Source organism: Rhinichthys klamathensis, unplaced genomic scaffold (assembly GCF_029890125.1).
Source record: "Rhinichthys klamathensis goyatoka isolate OS25496 unplaced genomic scaffold, OSU_Roscu_1.1 h1tg000465l_1, whole genome shotgun sequence".
Lineage (NCBI taxonomy): Eukaryota > Metazoa > Chordata > Actinopteri > Cypriniformes > Leuciscidae > Rhinichthys > Rhinichthys klamathensis.
This window is the reverse complement of record NW_026606954.1, coordinates 332714-354089: the sequence shown is the minus strand read 5'-3', so window position 1 is coordinate 354089 and position 21376 is coordinate 332714. Positions and strand designations below refer to the sequence as shown.

Here is a 21376-nt window from a genome sequence, read left to right as displayed (position 1 = left end):
AGAATGAGCCTGTTTTTTGGTAATAATATGCACATGCTTATTTTCTTAGTCTTTTTTTAAACTTTGTGCCTCATTTTTGCTCCAGAAGTATATTTTACTGTCACTCTATTCTGTTTACATTAGGATAGTTTATGATCAACTGCTGTTTACTTGCCTTTAGTGAACACTGATATGGACGTTGAATGTTTCCAGTTATGTAGGCCCACATAATATTGTTTTCTTTTAATGTGAAATTTGAAGTTATATTGAAATCATTGAGGATTCGTAAGTAATATGAATGTCAAGTTATTGCACTTATTGTAAAGCCATTGAATCACTTGAATTGATTTGAGTTGGTAGCCAAAAAAAAAAATTATGTTATACAAATCTCTGCTGTAGGCTGTAATTGAAAATTATGATGTCTTGATGCCTTTTTGTTGTATATTGGGAAATATTTGGAATAATAAAAAGGGAAAATATATATAGCACAACTACAACTATTAATTTATTCACAAAAAAAAAAAACATTTACAGCATCTATTTACGTATATGATAGGCTACATATAGCCTAAATGTATGGAGCAGTTTTGTTGTAATCTTGTGTCGGGTAATGTTTATTAATGTATGATGTTGATCTTTTAAATGAATGGTTTCATATATTTGAGATTATATTTGTTGAATCAGTTACAATGTATCTAGTTCCGTCTTTTGCTTTGTTCTGTCTAGGTCAAGATTGTTCTGTTCTAGTTCTAAAAGTTTAAACATTCTCAGAATGTAAATTTGAAAACATAACTGTCATTTTTAGAACAAACACTGGAAACATCTGCTGTACAAGAGGAAGTGGTACCTAGATGTTCAATGGTCCAGTTCCCGCTATTGTGTACCTTTGAAAGACTGGTAAGATAAATCTCAAACCACCTTAACTATATTTTTTAATCTTTCTAGGTGGCGCTGTCCAGCCAATCGATATCCCAATAACATGCTGCTGTTTCCAGCAGGTCTTTTTCAGCGCCTTATTTTCCCTCAAACACAAACGCACTGATTTCTCTTTCTGATCTCTTTATGAAAATCATCCCTTAATCGTTCTCTATTTCGTTCCTCGGAGGGTTTTTTTTCTATCTGTAATGTAATCATCTCTGTTCGTCAGTGGGAGCGGCTCGGAGATACACGCATTCAACGATCAGAAACGGCGCATATTTATGTGAAAACAGCCTTATAGAAGTCATATTTTACCGTCTTGTTTAGAAACATGAAAATATTATTTTTCCCCATTCTCTTAATTTTCGCTGACGGTAAGTTGTTGAACTCTGTTTATTTTTCAGCAGTTTCGTTTTCACCCTTTAGAAGCCGGAAGTGGAACGAACGCACGATTTTATGTGTCAATGTGTTTGAATAACATGTAATAATGCCTTTGTTTTGGTGGCGGGATTCCATAAATGAATAGACATAAACCATAGTTTCCGATGCACCATGTGTGCTTTGCGTAGTCATCGTGCGTACGCGTTTGTCTATGTGTAAACGTCGTGACGCCATTGTTGTAGTTTTCTTGGATTATCCGTGTTGGCCTTTTTGAATTTGCAGATTGTGGTAAATGCATACACGTTTTTTTTTTACCTACTTAGATAACGCTATTTTTACAGTGTCATTGTTAAATGTAGTTACTGTATTAGCTAATAACTATAAGTTATCCATAATTAAATGCAACTAAACCAAACCCTAATCCTAACCCTATAGTAAACATGTAGGTAGGCTATATTATTCAGTACTTAAATGTATAATTACAGTGTAACAAATACACCTTAAAATAAAGTGTAACCAAATCTTCAAATAAGCATTTTGTGTATCTCCGTTACCTTTATTAACAAAGGCTTTTTTGGTCAAATTTTGATATTTTGTTCAGTTAGTTTTACATATTTTCATCCTTTTAGTTTATTAGAAAAAAATAATTGAGCTTGTGTGCTTACAGTGAGTTTAATGTGTGAGTAACTGTGTATTCTTTAGGTGTGTTTGGTTTTGAGACGGATGGAGTGAAGTCGGTATCGGTGAAGGAGGGAGATTCTGTCACTCTACACACTTGTCTTAATCAAATACAAAAATCCAATAAGATACTGTGGATGTTTGAAAACGCTGTCATAGCTAACATCAAAGACCAAAAATTGTCAACAGAAGATGGTCCTGATGGGAGATTCAGGGACAGACTGGAGCTGGACTTTGAATCTGGATCTCTGACCATCAGGAACATCAGAACCAACCACTCGGGACTTTATCAAGTGGACATGTTCGGCACGAGTAAATCCTTGAAGAAATTCAATGTGACTGTAACTGGTGAGTAGCGCAATAATGATTATATTTACCAGCAGTTTGCAATTCAGCAATCAGCAATTTTTCTGTTAATATGCAGTTTATTATAGTTTTTGAAATGAGTAAGAGTTTAAGTAGGTCGTTGCATTAAAAGTATTAAGATGTTAAGATGATTATAAAGTTCACTTACAGTTACAGTCAACTAACATACATGACTAGAAACTCTCAGTGAGTGCAAAAACAACAACAGCATAAATAATGACAGAAAACAGTGATGATATAAACAGATTGATCTCACCCGCTTGGTCGTTCCATTGTAACTTTATAATGGTGAAGATTTAATCCGTATGCGATGGAAGGTCCCGTCACGAATCACGATCAGCCTGACTCCTACTGTTGTCCTGTTGTGAAATGTCTCCCTTTAGGGTCGTCTATTTCCTTCCCCCTGTCTGGCCTTTACACTCTCTCTCTCTCTCTCTCTCTCTCTCTCTCTCTCTCTCTCTCTCTCTCTCTCTCTCTCTCTCTCTCTCTCTCTCTCTCTCTCTCTCTCTCTCTCTCTCTCTCTCTCTCTCTCTCTCTCTCTCTCTCTCTCTCTCTTCAATTCAATTCAATTCAAAATTGCTTTATTGGCATGATTGTACACAATACAATATTGCCAAAGCTTGGAATACATAAAGACATCAAAATAATAAAATATTATAATATGACTTAAATCTAAATGTACAAATTAAATTAATTGTACAAATTAACAGTGTACCAAATAAAAATAAATACATAAATAATAATAATAATAATTAGAACAGTTAATGAACATTTCAAAAATTCTCTGAACAATTTAGAATTCAGTGTGTAAGTGTTTGAGTGTGTGTGTGTGTGGGCGCATCACTGATTAGTCGTCGACTCTCTCTTTTTGTGACAAGCATCAATGTATCTTGCTGCTAATATGATACAATCTGTTTTTTTACCTAATAGATGTTGAAATTGTGTTTTGTTGTCTAATTGTATGAAGTTAGGGCAAAGTATTTCAAATTTTGTATAAAAAGTCCCTCTAATGTCCTCATAGTTGGGGCAGCGGGTGAGGAAGTGTTGCTCGGTCTCCACTTCTCTCTGGTCACAGTACGGGTAGACGCGTCTCTCTCTGGGCCGCCAGTTCTGTCTGTGTCGGCCCGTCTCTACAGTCAGAGTGTGATTGCTCAGTCTGTACCTCGTCATCCTTCTTCTTAGTGTACAGTCTTTCACTGTACTCAGGTATTCTGCGGTTGTGTATTCTCTATTTAGGGCCAAATAACATTCTAGTTTGCTTTGTTTTTCTGTTGATTGAGTCCAATAGGTCAGGTAATTCTCCTGTTGTGCTTTGATCATGTGGTTGGGCCGGATTGTGTGGCTGAGGGTGTGTGTGTCCTGAGACGGATCACTGTTAGTGGTGTTTGTGTGTGTGTGGAGCCTCAGGACAAGCTGAAGGAGGGCGCTCTTCTCAGTGTTCATTTCATGGTTTTTAAGGGCTTTAAAATGATAAGAGTTGGGGTCACTCATTTTTAGATGTTTCCAAAATGTGATGGCTCGTTTCTGAACGTGTATTAGTAGAGGGTATTGGCCTAATTCTGCCCTGCATGCGTTGTTCGGTGTGTTCCTCTGTACTCCCAGGATACTCTTACAGAACTCGGCATGCAGGGTTTCAATCGGATTTTTGTCCCATTTGTCGAATTCGTGATTTAGGAGAGGACCCCACACTTCACTGCCATATAATGCAATTGGTTCTATGACTGATTGGAATATTTTGAGCCAGATTCTGATTGGTATTTCAATTTGGATGGATTTTTTGATGGCATAGAAGGCCCTTCTTGCTTTCTCTTTCAGTTCATTCACGGCCAAATTTAGGTTTCCAGTTGCACTTATTTTCAGCCCGAGATATGTGTAGCTTGTGACATGAACAATTTTGGTCATACCAAGGGTGAAATTGTGTCTCTTTCCCTGACATCTGGGTCTTTTCTGAAACGTTAGTACTTTAGTTTTCGTTGGGTTGATGGTCAGGGCCCAGGTCTGACAGAACTGATGCAGGGTGTCCAGGTTCTGCTGTAGACCCTCTTCTGTTGGAGACAGCAGGACCAGATCATCTGCGTACAGCAGGAGCTTTATACTGGAGTCGTGTAGTGTGAGGCCAGGAGCTGCCGACTCTTCTACGAGTTTCGCCAATTCATTAATGTAAATATTGAAGAGGGTCGGTGATAGTGGGCAGCCCTGTCTCACACCCCGCCCTTGAGTGAAGAACTCAGTTTGTTTATTGCCAATTTTAATTGCACATTGATTGTTTGAGTACATTGTTTTTATAATTGTGTACGTTTTGCCCCCGATACCTGATTCTAGAAGTTTAGAAAGAAGGCCTTCATGCCAAATTGAATCAAAGGCCTTCTGGAAATCTACAAAGCAAGCAAATATTTTGGTTTTGTTTTGGTTGATGTATTTATCGATCAGGGTATGTAGGATGAAGATATGATCTGATGTTCTAAAATTTGGTAAGAATCCGATCTGGCTTTTGCTCAGGACACTGTGCTCTGTGAGGAAGTGAACGAGTCTTGTGTTGATGATGCTGCAGAACATCTTCCCCAGATTACTGCTCACACAGATGCCTCTGTAATTGTTGGGGTCTGATTTGTCTCCACTCTTGAATATGGGTGTTATAAGTCCTCTATTCCAGCTGTCAGGGAAATGACCAACACTCAGAACCAAGTTGAACAGTTTCATTAAGGCTAATTTGAATTTGGGGTTTATATTTTTAAGCATTTCGTTAAGGATGCCGTCTGGTCCTCTTGCCTTTTTTGTTGGCAGAGCCTGAATTTTATCCATCAGCTCTTTTTCTGTGATTGAGTAATCTAGCGGGTTTTTGTATTTGCCAATTATGTTTTCTAAAAGGTTTAATTTTTCATATATTTGTGTTTGTTTTATATTCATGTCTAATTTGCTATAAAGTTGTTCAAAGTGATTTTTCCAGGTGTCTCCGTCTTGTATAGTAATTTGTTCATGTTTCTTTTTATTCAGGAGATTCCAGTTGTCCCAGAAACTGTTTGAATGGAAAGATTCTTCAATAGTTTTGAGCTGATTTTGGATGTACTCTTCTTGATGGTTACTCTTTGAGTGTATTTTTATATTTTTTAAGCTCCTCACAATAATGAAGACGCAAATCTGGATCGTCTGGTTGTCTGTGTTTTTGATTTGCAAGATGTCTTAAATTTTTCTTTATTCTTTTACAATCCGAATCAAACCATTTTTCATTCTTTTGTTTTTGCTTATGATTTTTCTTAGTGGTTTTAAGATTAGATATTGTTGCCATATAATCAAATATGTAATTTATGTTTTCTACAGCCAGATTTACGCCATCTTCATTTTGAGGATAATCGTATTCTATGAAGTTATCCATAAGTAAGCACACTTGGGGGTGGTCCAATGCGGCCAGGTATTTTTCCGTGCTGCTTTGAACCCATCTGTAAATATTTTTGATGTTGTACAGCTTACTGGGATGTATTGGGTGTATGTTAGTATTTTCTTTCCTTTTCAGATACACAGTAATTTGGCTGTGATCTGATAGGGGTGTTAGTGGTTTGACCGTGAATGCTCTGAAAGAGAATATATCTAAATCTGTGATCATGTAGTCAACTGTTGAGCAACCATGAGATGAGCTGTATGTGTATGTCCCCAGAGAGTCCCCTCTCACCCTGCCGTTGACTAGGAACAGACCGAGGCTTCGACAGAGCTCAAGTAGAAGCCTCCCGTTTTTATTCACTTGAGCATCAGAGTTAGTCCTTGAAAAATTGACACTGTTTTGTTGAAAGCTCTGTCCAAATATATAATTATTCCCGTTGTCTGTGGTGTAGTTGGGTAGGGATCCTGTCCTGGGATTGAGATCCCCACACATCAGCACACTTCCCTGGGCCTGGAAGTGGTTGATTTGACTGTGGAGGGTCTCAAAGATGTTCTCATTATAGTAAGGAAGAAGAAATTTATAGTATTATAGTAATCCCAGAAGAAATCACCTGCCTCGTTAAATCCTATTTTCAAGACCTGCAGCTATGCCTAACTACTAATGAGTATACCACAGCATGGCAACGTTTAGAAATCGGAATAATGGCAGGATGCACCATCTCACCTTTAGCATTCACGATGGCTATGGAGGTCATCATTCGCGCATCTTGGTGGGTAGTAGGAGGTCAGAAGCTCAAATCTGGTCTTCGTCTCCCTCCCATCAGAGCCTATATGCAGGGTTCCAGACTGCGACCAAATTGGTCGCATATGCGACCATTTTTTGAGAATGTGCGAGTTAAAATGTTATGTCGCATTTGTGCGAGTGGACGCTTGAGCAACAGAACGCCGTTGTATCAGCTGCTGCAGTCCGTAACTTATGTTCAAAATGAACGAGTAGGCTACATCATGAATGCATTTTCCAAACCGTGTTTTTGACTTCTTCTGAATCACTACGGTACGCCTATAAAAAGTGTTTATATTCTGACTATTTTATCCCGGGGTCGTCTCGGCTGCAGAGTAGCCCAGTGCCTGCGTGACTCGCCATAGACATTAACGGAGAGAAGTTCCGTCTACAATGTTCTTCCGCAAGACACGTGCAGTTTATTTATTGACGAACGTAGACGTCACGCGCATTGCACACTGATGGTGAAACGCGCCAATTACGAATTCACGAATTAAGGCATATAAAAATGATAAAAATGTCTCACGAAACACAGAGCCCCCTCCTCCTACGTCTTTTCAGCGGTTATATTTTCCTCTGTCGAGCGATTACTCTCATGATCGCTCGACAGAGGAAAAGGAAATTATTATAAAATGCAGAAGGTAAGGAGTGTGAGATTTCTGCTTTTTGTTACAACTATAAACTTTGATAACGAAAAATCTGTATCAGTTTATTATAATAGGCTACTCTAATCTTTTAAAATGTAATCCATACATTTGAATGTTTAATGATTTTTAAAAGATAGAAAGATGATAATAGACAGATAGATAGATAGATAGATAGATAGATAGATAGATAGATAGATAGATAGAATATGATTCAAATGTAAATAGATAGATTGTATATAATTCAAATGTAAAATGCTTAAAATTACAGATTAAAATTACTGTCCAAAATCCATGAAAATCCTGAAATTTGGCAATGATAATTAATATTACATGTATTTCTGCTGCAACCCAGAAAGCCTTTGCTAGCCTTGGTCCATTAAAACCACAATTCATCAGCATGCATTGATTAATCCCATGGCATGTAGCAAAAAAAAAAAGAAAAAAGGTGCGACCAAATCATATGCTGGTGCGACCAACTGAGAAAGTTGGTAGCACCAGTGCAACCAGTGGAAAAGTTAGTCTGGAGCCCTGCCTATATGGACGATATGACCATCCTCACCACAACCAAGGTTTGTGCTAGGCGCCTGCTGAACAAGCTACAGGAGAACATACAGTGGGCTCGGATGGAAATAAAGCCAGGCAAGTCCAGGAGCATTTCAGTCGTCAAGGGAAAGCTGTCGGAACAGCGGTTCTATGTGGGCAAGGACCCTATACCAACAGTGGCAGAGAAGCCAGTCAAGAGTCTTGGACGTTGGTACCACGCCACCCTTAAGGACACAGAGCAGGTAGACCAGCTTAGGCAAGATACAATGCACGGCCTTGAGAGTATCGACAAGACCATGCTCCCTGGCAGGCTAAAGCTGTGGTGCCTTCAATTTGGGCTACTACCTAGGATGATGTGGCCTCTTACCATCTATGAGGTCTCAATCTCAAAGGTAGAAAAGCTGGAGAGAGTGATCAGCTCATTTGCCAAAAAGTGGCTGGGACTGCCCAGATGCTTGACTAACATAGGACTGTATGGAAGAGGCATCTTGGAGATTCCTGTTTCCAGCATGGTTGAGGAGTTCAAGTGCTCTAAAGTAAGGCTGGAAATGACACTAACAGAGTCCCGTGATCCATGCGTTTCCCAAACAGCTCCTACCCTGGTGACCGGAAGGAAATGGAGCCCAGCTGAAGCCACTCACCAGGCGAATTCAGACCTAAGGCACAGAGACATCATTGGCAATGTGCAACAGGGGAGAGGCGGCCTCGGATCTGGAGAGAGCAGACCATCGTGGCATAGAGCAGCTCCAGCTCAGCGGCGACGGCTGGTTGTCGAGGAGGTGCGACGGCACGAGCAGGCAACGAGGTGTGCAAAGGCTGTTTCACAAGCCAAGCAAGGGCAGTGGATGAGATGGGAGGGAGTTGAGAGGAGAAAGTTCTCTTGGAGGGAGCTGATGAGCATGGAAGCATTTTACATCAGCTTCATCTTACGTGCAACGTACGATGTCCTGCCTTCCCCCTCAAACCTCAACCAGTGGTACGGAGAAGACCCAACGTGCCCCCTCTGTCCATCCCCCGCAAACCTCATACACATTCTGGTTGGATGCCAGACAAGCTTGTCACAAGGCCGCTATACCTGGCGGCACAACCATGTCCTGAAGTGCCTAGCAGCCACCTTGGAGTGCAGACGACTAAAGAACAATGCCCTGCCTCCTCCATCATTCCATCCTTCATATGCAAGGGAGTTCATTCGAGAAGGGGTAAAGACAGCCAAAGGCTATACAACCATGGTTAGCGGCCAGCTCGGAAAGGCTCGAGACTGGAAATTGGTGGCAGATTTGAACCAAAGGCTTTACTTCCCATCTGAGATTGCCACAACGAACCTAAGACCAGACCTTGTGCTCTGGTCCCCATCACTCCACATCGTGTACATAATAGAGCTTACCGTTCCCTGGGAGGATGCTGTAGAGGAGGCATTTGAGCGCAAGAGACTTAAGTACACCGAATTGGCAGCTGATGCTGAGCAACGCGGATGGAAATCCAAGGTTTTCCCAGTGGAAGTCGGCTGCAGAGGCTTTGTGGGCAAGTCAACCATCAGGCTGCTTAAGGAACTGGGAGTGCGAGGCCAAACCCTACGCCAAACCATCAAAGCCCTCTCAGGTGCAGCAGAAGAAGCAAGCCGATGGATATGGGTAAAAAGGGGAGACTCCAACTGGGCCCCTAATACCACCTGCGGCATGTAAGGGTGCATGTAAGCAGAGGGGGGCACACCTGGGACGCCAGGTGCTGCCGATGAGCCCTCTGGAGGTGTCGTGGGCCTATCATTGAAACACCAGAGAAGGGGGGTGCCCACCTGATGACCCCAATGAAGCTTAAACACCCATTCTTATCCCACTAAACCATTACCACAGTGAGGAAATCATTCTGATGGATGCGTTGTTACCACTAAAACCTGTCACCACTACAGAGAGGAAACCACTCCGATGGATGCATCGTCACCACTCATATCTCAGAGAGGAAACCATTCCGATGGATGCATCGTCACCACTCATACCTCAGGTCTTAAACAGGGGATTGTTTCACCTAGTCCTAAATCATAATAATTAAGGAGATTCAGAGGGAGGAATATAAAGAGCACATAAGAATATATCTTTTGTAGTTTGACTGAGCTGTTTATTGATTTTGAGCCAGATATGAGATTATTCTTTTTATTTGATTAGTTTGATGTACTTATCAATTTCAAGTTTGTGCCAGATTATGATGCCCCCTGAATCTCTCCCACGTGTAATTTTTTCATGTTTTTGGGACGATATGAGTATTTCCCGATACTCTGGGGGACAGAGAGTGACCTCATCAGTTCTGCGCCACGTTTCCTGTAATATTATTATGTCTATATCTAATACACTTTTCTTAAAATCCAAGGTTTTGATTTTACATCCAAAACTTGATGAGTTAATGCCCTGGATGTTCCAATGTGTGATTGTCAGTGGTTTCATGCGGTCAATAAACAATTTTAACATTTCTCTAGAATAGAACCAACTCAACTTGAACCCGTTTAAAATATATGTGCACTGTGTAAACATACATACATTTACCTATTTGTATTATTGGTAGTAGTTAAACAAGGGTTTTTTTTTTTTTTTTTTTTTTTTTTTTGCACATACCTATAAATGTGTATATATACACACATGCATAGTGTATAGACATAGACATGCATAGACATAGATACACATATATATACACATATGCTCTCTCTCTCTCTCTCTCTCTCTCTCTCTCTCTCTCTCTCTCTCTCTCTCATCATGTGTACCTACCAGCTCTTCTCTCTCTCTCTCTCTCTCTCTCTCTCTCTCTCTCTCTCTCTCTCTCTCTCTCTCTCTCTCTCTCTCTCTTTCTTATCATGTGTACCTACCAGCTCTGTCCCATATTAGGAAGCCCACAGTTATGTGAGCAGGGGAAAGTTGTCACATGTGTTTACATTTATTAATTACAATACCTTTTAACCAAAACATTTGTCAACATTGGTATCCTATAATGCATTTTAAATACAGATATGTCTATGTTTTTAAACCCTGCTATAGGGCCAGGTTGTTTTAAATCAGGGGTGTCCAAACTCGGTCCTGGAGGGCCACTGTCCTGCGGAGTTTAGTTCCAACTTGCCTCAACACACCTGTTTGCAAGTTTTTAGCATGCCTAATGACCTTCAACAGCTAATCAAGACCTTGATTAGCTGTTTCAGGTGCGTTTAATTGGGGTTGGAGTTAACTCTGCAGGACAGTGGCCCTCCAGGACCGAGTTTGGACACCCCTGATTTAAATGGACTGTATACCAACATGCCTCGGTCTCACCTATGTACATTATTATGATGCATTGCAGTGCAAATAATCAACTGTGAAACTTTTCCAGGTGTGTTTGCTCCAGACGCAGATGAAATAAAGGCAGTGTCGGCGATGGAGGGATATCCTGTCACTCTGAACACTGTTTTGAAACTACAGAAAGATGATCTGATGCTGTGGAGGTTTGCAAGGGCCACAAAAGGCAATCCAGTTCATCATAACCCGTGTCAAAGCGATGCGACTGCCATCGCGAAAATTGACGGAGAAACTCGGGAGATCTCATTAGATCCTGGTGACGGTGAGATATTTAATAATGTAGTGAAGGTGGACAAACTGAGCGGATCTCTGACCATCACAAACGTCAGACCTGAACACTCAGGGACTTATATACTACAGATCAGCGATAACACTGGGACCAAATGCAGGAGATTCAGCATTACTGTCAATGGTGGGATTGTATTCGTTTTACTATTCTATTTAGTATGTTGTATTTGAATAAGATGCAGGTAAATGAGCCCCTTATTGCATTTTTACTAGTATTAGAAGCAGTTGCCCAACACTGAGCTAATTTCAGTTCATTTCTTTTAGATGTTAAAAAATCCCACTCTCATGTAGTTTGGATGTCAATCGCTCTAGTACTTTTGTTGACGACGACGGTTGGGTGTTTGGCTGCGGGCATTAAAAACTGGAATGGTAAGTAACAGAAATGCAAATCTTAACTGATTTATGAATGTTTTGATAGATGTGATGATTGTTTAAGGCCCTCATTAAGGCCCTGTTTACACCTGTATTAAGAAGCATTTTCGTGAGTCAGAGCACAAGTGGACGAGGCTAAATACAGGTGTAAACGGGGTCTAAAACGTTTTGAGCTTGTCAACTTTCGACCAAGGTAGTCCGAAAACACATTTGACTGGATTGCTTTCGTAGTGTGATCTCTCATGTGATTGGATGTGTTCAAACAGCCACAAAAGACTGTCTACTCCCCTCTTACTGACCTAATGCATAAACATTATGGGAAGCGCTCTAGCCGCATTTAAACTTTGTCGGCTGAAGACTTAAGTTTGGTTTGAAGACAAAAGACATACCAAGCACAATGTTCTCTCACGATCCCTGATTTCTAACACACTCACAGCGCTTGGCGTGATCTTGCGGGTTTTAGAGCAGAAACGAAAGCTGTTGCTCCGTATGTTATTCTGTCATCTCTGGGCACCTTCATATGTAAATTGCACAAGCCTAAGCTAATTTTGTCCATTAGAAAGATCTGAAAAAAAACATACATTTACCCGCCCATAGACTCTCCTCCCCTCAAAAAAATCAGGACAGAAGTGGATGAAAGTGGACAAAAGAGGATTAAAACACCAGGAATTTGTCTCCCTCGTCTACTTGTGATCTCATCTTAATACCAGGTGTAAACAGGTCCCTAGATGCACAAGATGCTCTGTTGTATTGTTAAGTGTTTTACCTTCCTTCTCAGTTTTGTTCAGGAGAGTGAGGTTATATAAATGCTGCCAATCAAAGAGGCCACAGGAAATGGGTGAGTGTTTCCTTCAAATTTTACTGTGCTTCCTGTGCTTAGTTAGTTCACCCAAAAATGAAAATTATTTCATCATGTTTCATCATTCTTTCATCTCCCTCATGTCTTTCCAACCCCTAAGACTTTCGTTCATTATTTGAATTACAAATGAAGATCTTTTTGATGAAATCTGAGAGCTTTCTATCCCTGCATTGACTGTCTATGCAACGGACACTTTGATGCTACAAAAAGTTCATAAAGAGATCGTAAAACTAACCCTTATGAATTGAGCGGTTTAGTCCTACATTTTCTGAAGAGACACGATCACTTTATATCAGGGGTCTCCAAGCTCGGTCCTGGAAGGCCACTGTCCTGCAAAGGCCGTTTCTCAATGTGCGTTCTTGTCTGTACTTGTGTTCTAGTGGACTTATGAAACTTCATCAGTCGCTGCCCGGGTACTGATCCAATTTAAAGTTCACATTTAGCCAAGTCCAGTTCAAATCCCTAGATGTGTTCTTGATCAGGCCTTTTTATTGAGGATACATCAAGAGGTGACTTGTGCGAACTTGAGACAGCCAGGTATCCCAGAATGCATCTCACTCCAACCAGCAAGCGTAAATAGCGTAAGAATATCTTGTGAAGTTAGCATCACCATTCAAGTCTCACCTAAGCATCAACCTAATCTACATCTCTTTCCCCTGACCCCCCCCCCCCCCCCCCACCCCCCCCTTTCCCCTGATCCCCCGTTCCTTCTGAAATTCACCCAAAAATCTATATGGTTTAATGTGAACAATTATCATACAACACTATACATGTTTGGTATCATTTGAAATGTCTCAGTGTGACTGGTACAAAGGTCTCATTCCCACAGAAGTAAACCAAAAAGGTAATAAGGTGTGGAGAGTTTATAGATATCCTGTTAACTGCTGCGAGTGTGCCCCATGTAAATACTTCTGTCCCCAGTAAGTCTGGGACGGTGATTCATGCAAATTCTAATTGTGAGCTCATGTTTACATTTGAAAAGAGGTTTCTGCCTTGCTATTTGAAGTATTTAAAGAGATGCAGCAAGAGGTTCGGCGCGATTTGTAATTGAGTCAGGTACATCTTTTATCCTTTATCTCTTAGCATTTGATCTTATTGTATTGATTATCTTTCAACTGTTTATGAAATTGGCATGATACATTTACCTGACATAATAAAATTGTAAACATTTGATTTTATTCTGACTGACTCTGAAATTGTTTTCACAAGTAGATTAAACGGATTCGTATGTTACCGCAAGTTTTGCATCAGATTAGTGGCGACTAATATTTGGCACTAATTCAAGTGTACGTGTTTTGCAAAGACAAGAAGTGAATTTTCGTTAAGGGCATCCAACGTGCTGCTTGACCAACCTAAATCTGGGTGTGTCTTACCTCTGTTTTAATTTAATGTTACTTTAGAAAAGTGTACTTGGGAAATCACGGCATGGCCAATCCAAAGCTATTATAAGAGAAGTAATGTTGATCTACTTATATCTGTAGTAGTGGCCATACCTCTGCCTGAAGTAAACGTTACTTTAAATTCAAGTGTATGCAATCACGGGGGCTTTACCAAAGTATCTTTGATTGTGTAAGCGTGAATGCGACCGATCTCGGGTATATAGCCAATTACCTTTGTTTGGTGACCAAAACTGACGAGCTTGTGATCGTGAGACCCGCGTTAAACAGAAGGCGTGAGGTCCTCTGAGCGGCATAGCTTCCTAATATGAACGGGTAAAATATAAGTAAAGAGTTAAAAAGAATAATCAAATGTGCTGTTAAACTTTTATATAAATGACAAATAACCAATTGGCATCCTAACCTAAATTCAAGGTCGTGATAAAATGGAGTCAGATAAGTTTAATTGGAACTAAATTACTTTGCCACGCGAAAAGACAGTAGCGCGCTGAAACCTTCACCCGTTCTATCGGAAACCGCCATTGGACCGATTTAGATGGGCTTACAGCTGAGGGCAAAGTGAAGTTTCATAACTTTATATATATAGGCTATTTAACTGTACCATTGTAGTCTACTAGATCGCTGACTTTGTACATTTGACTTAATTGGTTGCTTGTCTTTATTGTATAGCTTAATATTCCTTTTACTATACTTTTATAATGGCTATTATTGATCATTAAAACAAAGTTAAAAACAAAACAAAGTTAACAAAACTTAACAAAAAGAGACGTTTGTTTTATGTCATATTTCATTTTATTACAGTGAAGATTATCAGAGTACATGTGCACATATTGCCTGAACCAAATATTAATGTTTTATTTTTTTAAATGTAAACAAGGCAGGGTTGTGTTCTATATAATGTTTTGTTATAAATATACATGCAGTGAAGACAATGTACGCGTTGCCTGAACCACATTTGTGTCGGTATTAATATGTTTACATTTTTTTTAATGAAAATGAAAAGATGCAGTGTGTTAGCCTGGGTTTCCCCATACTGCCTTTGCGCAGCGAGATTTTATTCACGCTGCTAGGCATCTGATACCATGGACCAAATTTTCGCCTCAGTAAGGGGACCAATCACAGAACGGGGAGGGAGCAGCAAGACGATGACGACGTCTATGCGACACACCGAAGCAGTTTGTTTATACCTATGGATCAAACATGGCAGCAGACGCGAAGTTACCTTTCGATGCAGCCTTGGATATTGTTCTAAGTAGTTTAGAACGCAAATAAATCTCTGACCCATCTTCCTCTTTCACTCTACATACGTCATCTAGTATAATTGAAACGATTGGCTATGAGCTACGTACAGGCGCATTTGATAGACATTCATAGCACCCAATAAACGGCTCTGTGCATTCGTAAACCACGCCTCAAATACGAGAAAATGAACATGTGGTTCCCAGACCACGTCTCAATGTCAATGAGACATGGTCTGACGTTAGCCAGGCTAGCAGTGGGTTGTTTTATAACATATTTCCTTTTATTGTTGCCTAAAATATGCATAAAGAGATAACCGGAGTAGCCAGAGCGAGCTGAGTGACGCTATCAAGAACGCAGCTGTTCCATTTGCAGAATTACTGGACTTGGCTCCTCTCGTCCTTGGCATGTCTGAACTACCAAGGATGGAAGTCCAAACTTGGTATTGAGAAATGCCCCTTAGCTCTAAACTCTGCAGGACATTGGCCCAGCAGATTGAATTTAGGCTTTTCACTTATAAATATACATCAACTCAGACATCAGTTGTGGTAAACGGAAGCTCAAGCATGTTCACTTGAAGCACAAGAACCAATGAGGCTCATTATCGTGTTAAGCAGCACGTTTGAGCTTCAGCCGGAACCAAGGAGGTTTGTTATTGCATGTCAAGCAGGTTTGGTTTAGCTTCTGTTTATGTTTGCTGATCAATGTTTATATGTGAATAAAAGGATCAATTAAATATGTTCATCGTATAAGGGATCAAGTCTCTTCAGAAACTTTAGGACTAAACCGCTCAATTCATATGGATTCGTTTTACGATCTCTTTATGAACTGTTTGAAGCGTCAAAGTGCCAGTTGGGTTGCTGTCTATGGAGAAACAGAAAGCTCTCAGATTTCATTAAAAATAACTTAATTTGTGTTCTAAAGGTGAACAAAAGTGTTACGGGTTTGGAACGACTTGAGTGTGAGTAACTAATGACAGAATTTTCATTTTTGGGTGAACCCTTTAAATAAATAAAAAGTGGGTTTGTATGTAATAGTGTACAATTTACTTTTTTCTTTGACTTGTTCTCATTGACAAATTGTTGATTAATGGAATCCTGGCCTCATTTGTTGATAAAACAGAACCAATACCAAAGACAGTGATCGGGAGAGAATCTTTCATTCTCGACACTGACCGTACTGAACTAAAGAGTGACAATGTGATAGAGTGGAGGTTTGAAAGCAAAGTCATAGCAAGAATCAGTAGAGTGGCCAATAAGACCTATAAGAAGACATATGATGGTGCTGATGGGGCATTCAAAGACAGACTGGAGCTGGACAGTAAGACTGGATCTCTGACCATCACAAACATCAGAACCACGGACTCTGGAGATTATCAACTACAGATTGCCAACAATGGAAAAGTGCAGTCAAACAAAAAATTCATTGTTCATGTCTCTGGTGAGTAACCCAGGTTTGCTTCAATATAAGATAATGTATATAAATAAAAAGTTGATAAATATATATTATATATATGTATATACAATGACAATAATTATTGATTGTTTTGTTTTCTCTTTTAGATCCCAGTAAAAGTGATTCAGAAACTCCATTGACGAGTGCAGCATATCCAGTATGAAGATGGTATAATATGTAATATATGTATATATATATATATATATATATATATATATATATATATATATATATATATATATATATATATATATATATATATGTACATACTGTGCCTCTAAAAATATTTCACACTCTTAAATGATTAGGAACTGACCATATGAAAGGTGTACTGTATAGATAATATAAGAGGTTATATGCACCACACATGTGTTTCTCGGACTGATGTGTATACAGTATTTCAATGGATATTCTCATATAAGTGAAAGTGCAGCTAATGAATGTGAATGCTGTGGTTTTGTACATATCCTACATGCTGTATCATGTTAAGTGTCGGTACGGAATTATTGTGGTGCTTTTATTGCAGAAATAATCATGCATTTTATTGACTGACCTCTACCATTGTAACTTTCAAATACATATAGCCTACTTCTTCTGTGAGTGCTTAATTGACTTAATCTTATCTATAAAGGCCCTTTCTATGGCTGTTTGTCCAAATAATAACAGAAAATGCTTATCACCACTGTTTTCTATCTTCATTCCTGCTTTACCTCTGTGCTATTATGAAACACTTGAAATTCAGTACTGTTAGTTATTTTATTTGCTTCTGATAAAAACATTTGCACCTCAATGAAAAAATGTAAATTATCTTTATTTAAAATTTCCAATTTTTTTTTTTATATACTTATTTGTTGTTTAATATATTTATAAAACATTTTTTGCACATGTTATTTAGCCTCATGCTTCTGGAGTTTTGAGACAGATTAATTACTCTATCTGCTCTTGGACGGGTTTTTTTTTTTTACTTTCAACTCTTAAATATAAGTGTATACGAGCGTATGGGACGCTCAAGGGGTTCAGAATTAATGCAGTCAAGATGGTGGTGTGTAGTTTCCGGTAAAAGAAACACCCGATGGAATCCCAGTTTAACTTATTTATTCAAGGGAAGTTTGTATATGTTACTTCACAAATGTGTGGTCCGTAATCATTTACGCACTGAGAAAGAACATATATATCGCTGAATAACAGGCCAGCCGGCCTAATTTGTAACTCAGCTGCCGATTTTGCATGTCTACACCTGGCTGAGCGCTGTATAATACCAGTCACTCAGGGGGCGTGGTTAGGGCTTTCTCACACAGCCGCCCCCAAATGTGTGTAAGGACATTTGAAACAGTGAGGAACCCTGACTAATGGGTAGGCTCAATAGTCATCATCAGAGAGTTTAGGGAGTGGGACTATACGGGATACAGGTCTCACATATGTGCGATTGTGTACCTTAACTTCAACTGTTCTGATACGGCCATCAAGTCCAGGAAAAGTATTAGTCACTTTTCCTACTGGCCAACATGCTCGTGGAAGTTGTGGGTCCACTATCAGTACCACCTGGTCTAGACCAATTTCTCCTCCATCCTTTCGCCACTTCTGTCTTTCTTGCAGATTCGGAAGATAGTAATGGATGAATCTAGACCAGAAATGGTCAGCAAGTACTTGACTATGTTTCCATCTTCTGGTTCCCAAAAGATTACTTGAATCATAGAGTACTTGTGGGAGTGAAGAATCGTGGCGGCCCATTAGGAGAATGCTAGGCGTAACCGGGTCCAAATCCGACACGTCTGAGGACACGTATCCCAAAGGCTTGGCATTTAGGATACCCTCTACCTCAATAAGCACGGTACGCAGTACTGTTTCAGTCACTGTTTGATCCTTCAGTACAACCTTTAGGGCTTGCTTTACTGACTTAATTTCCCGTTCCCAAGCTCCCCCGAAATGAGGGGCACTCGGGGGATTAAATCTGAATGAAATCTGTTGTTCTGCAAGTTGTTCCCTTAGTTGAGGCACCATGGCGTCATATGCTGATCTCATTTCTTTGTTTCCTCCAACAAAGTTGGTACCGTTGTCGGAAAGGAGCTCGAATGGTTTCCCTCTCCGAGATATGAATCTGCGGAGAGACATCAGAAAGGCATCTGTGTCAAGGCCCTCTAAGAGATCAAGATGGAGACAACGGGTGGTCAGACATTTGAAAACTATTCCCCATCTTTTCTCTGTTCGTCGGCCGATCTTCACTGCGAATGGACCAAAGCAGTCCATTCCAGTGGAATAGAATGGGGGTTTGTATAGACGTAGACGTGCTGGTGGGAGGTCAGCCATCTTGGGTATACTAGGCTTGGCACGCCATTTCCGGCAGTCCATACACATGTATTGATGCTTCTTGATAGCTTCCCTTCCTCTCAGAATCCAGTATCGTCTTCTCAGTTCGGCAAAGACTCTTTCTGGCCCAGGATGTAAAAGGGAGGCATCATAGTCCTTGATTAGAAGCTTGGTTAGGTTATGTTGCGGATCAAGCACAACGGGATGTATTGCATCCAATTCTATATGATTAGCATGTCTGAGTCTCCCTCCAACCCTGATAAGTCCACTGGCTTTATCATACTCAGGTGATAAGGATGCTAATCTGCTGTTGGATGGTAATGGTCGCTCAGATGCGAGAGCCTTGAAATCCTCAGGAAATGAATCTTTCTGAGCCTGTTGTAGAAGGAGCTTCTCTGCTGATATGTAACCCTCTGAATCATCTGTTGAATGAGTGAAAGATGTAGCCGCCCCATGAAGGGATGTCACTGTAGATTTGAGCAATTCAGTCCAAGTACTAAATTGGTTGACATCAGGAAGGGGAACATCGGAACTAATGCACGCATGCAGGCAAATTGCTGATTTTTTCAACTCTGCCTCTGATTCAGGTTCCTCTGATGGTAAAGTGGGCCAACATGACTCTGGCTGATGCAGGAAATGTGGACCATTAATCCAACGGCAAGGTGGGGCTAAAGCCTTCAACGACTGGCCTCGTGTTATAACATCAGCAGGGTTGTTCGCTGAATCAACATACCTCCAAGAATTAATATCGGTGAGTGACTGAATCTCGGCCACTCGTGTTCCCACGAAGACTTTGTATCTGCATGATTCAGATTTAAGCCATTGGAGGACAGTGGATGAGTCTGACCAGAGAATGACATTATTGATGTCCACAGTTAGTTCTGCTTGAAGGATATTAGCCACCTGCGCTCCGGTAAGTGCCGCACTCAGTTCTAGCCGAGGGATCGTCATTTGCTTCCGAGGTGCCACTCGAGAACGGGCTAACACAAATGAGACATATACATGTCCTTCATTGGTTTCTGTGCGCATGTATGCCACTGAGCCATAAGCCCTCTCAGATGCGTCGCTGAATATATGTAAATCCCGATTGAGGATTGCCCCATGGTCCTCAAATGGAATGTAACACCGTGGGATGGCGATCTGATTCAAACTTTGGAGCTCTTGTTGCCAGTCTTGCCATCTGGTCAACAGACTATCAGATGTGATTGTGTCATCCCACCCAAGATTGTTCTTCCACAAATCCTGGACCAACACTTTGGCTCGGGTAGTAAACGGAATTAGATAACCCAGTGGATCATATTGAGATGCCAAAACTCTGTATACATTACGCAGAGTGGGTTCAAGGCATCCAGATTGGCTGGGTTTGTAACTGAACGAGTCTTTGAGGCAGTTCCACAGTAGCCCGAGTGTACCTTCCAGGAGGTCAGTGCTCTTCTGTGATAGCCAGAGTTCACTATTCTGTGATCTTGCTTCAGAAGGAAGATGCTGGATAACTTCAGGTCTGTTGCTGGCCCATTGACGGAGCTCAAACCCACCGGTGAGCAAGAGTTGCCGTAGGTCGTCTACTAATGCTCTAGCTTCAGCAACAGTTTGAAGGCTATGGAGACAGTTGTCTACATAGAAAGAGTCTTTGACCGTTTTCACCTGAGCTAGGTCCCATTGTGGGTGGTTCTGAACAATTTCCTGGAGTGCATATATGGCACAGCACGGGCTGCACGTTGTGCCAAATGGTAAAACTTGCCATTCGTAGATCCTAGGCTGTTCTGTCCTCTGCATATCTCTCCACAGAAAACGCACTACAGGTTTATCACTTGGCAAGAGGCGAACCTGGTGGAACATGCCCTTTACATCTCCGCTGATGGCTACAGGGTATTCACAAAACCTCAGCAAGACACCAAGTAGAGACGGACCGAGAACGGGCCCAGGCAAGAGGATGTCATTTAAAGATTGGCCTTGGTATGAATACGAACAGTTAAAAACAATTCTGTCTTTGTTGTTATGCGTCACCATATGGTGAGGAATGTACCACGACTCCGGGGATTGCTCAGCTTCTTCCATTGATATCTCTGCCACATAGCCAGCTTCTTGAAGTTTCCTCATTTCAGAACAGTAAGACTCAGTTCGCTTAGGGTCTTTAGCAAGTCTACGCTCAGTGCTTCGAAGGTTCGCCATTACTGCTTCCTTTGGGGCTTTAAGTTGTTCAGCATTGGGCCGTCTAAGCAAGGGAGTGGCGTATCGCATAACTCCACTGACTTTTACCTTTGTAGTATTTGTCTGGAGAAGACTGAGGGCATATTGGTCTTGTTTGGAACGAGTGGCTGTCTTCTCGTTTACGTAGGGTAGAGTATCAATTTGCCAGAGGCGTTCCACATTCTTGAATAACTCTGTATTCTGAATGGTCGTGGTTATGTGAAAACACCGTGAAGTGGAAAGAGTGGTTTGACTGAGCCCAATGGGACCTTGGAGGGTCCAACCGAGTC

At 40.7% G+C, this 21376-nt stretch overlaps 1 protein-coding gene across 1 annotated transcript; it reads left to right on the top strand.

The window, feature by feature from the left end:
* The first annotated feature begins 1120 nt into the window (after window positions 1–1120).
* Window positions 1121–16752, top strand: LOC130071890 (uncharacterized). The gene is made up of 5 exons (XM_056236802.1): window positions 1121–1271; window positions 1981–2304; window positions 11014–11399; window positions 16325–16574; window positions 16697–16752. Exons 1-5 carry the CDS (start codon window positions 1229–1231, stop codon window positions 16750–16752), a joined length of 1059 nt encoding a protein of 352 aa, XP_056092777.1. The 5' UTR covers window positions 1121–1228.
* The last annotated feature ends 4624 nt before the right edge of the window (window positions 16753–21376 follow it).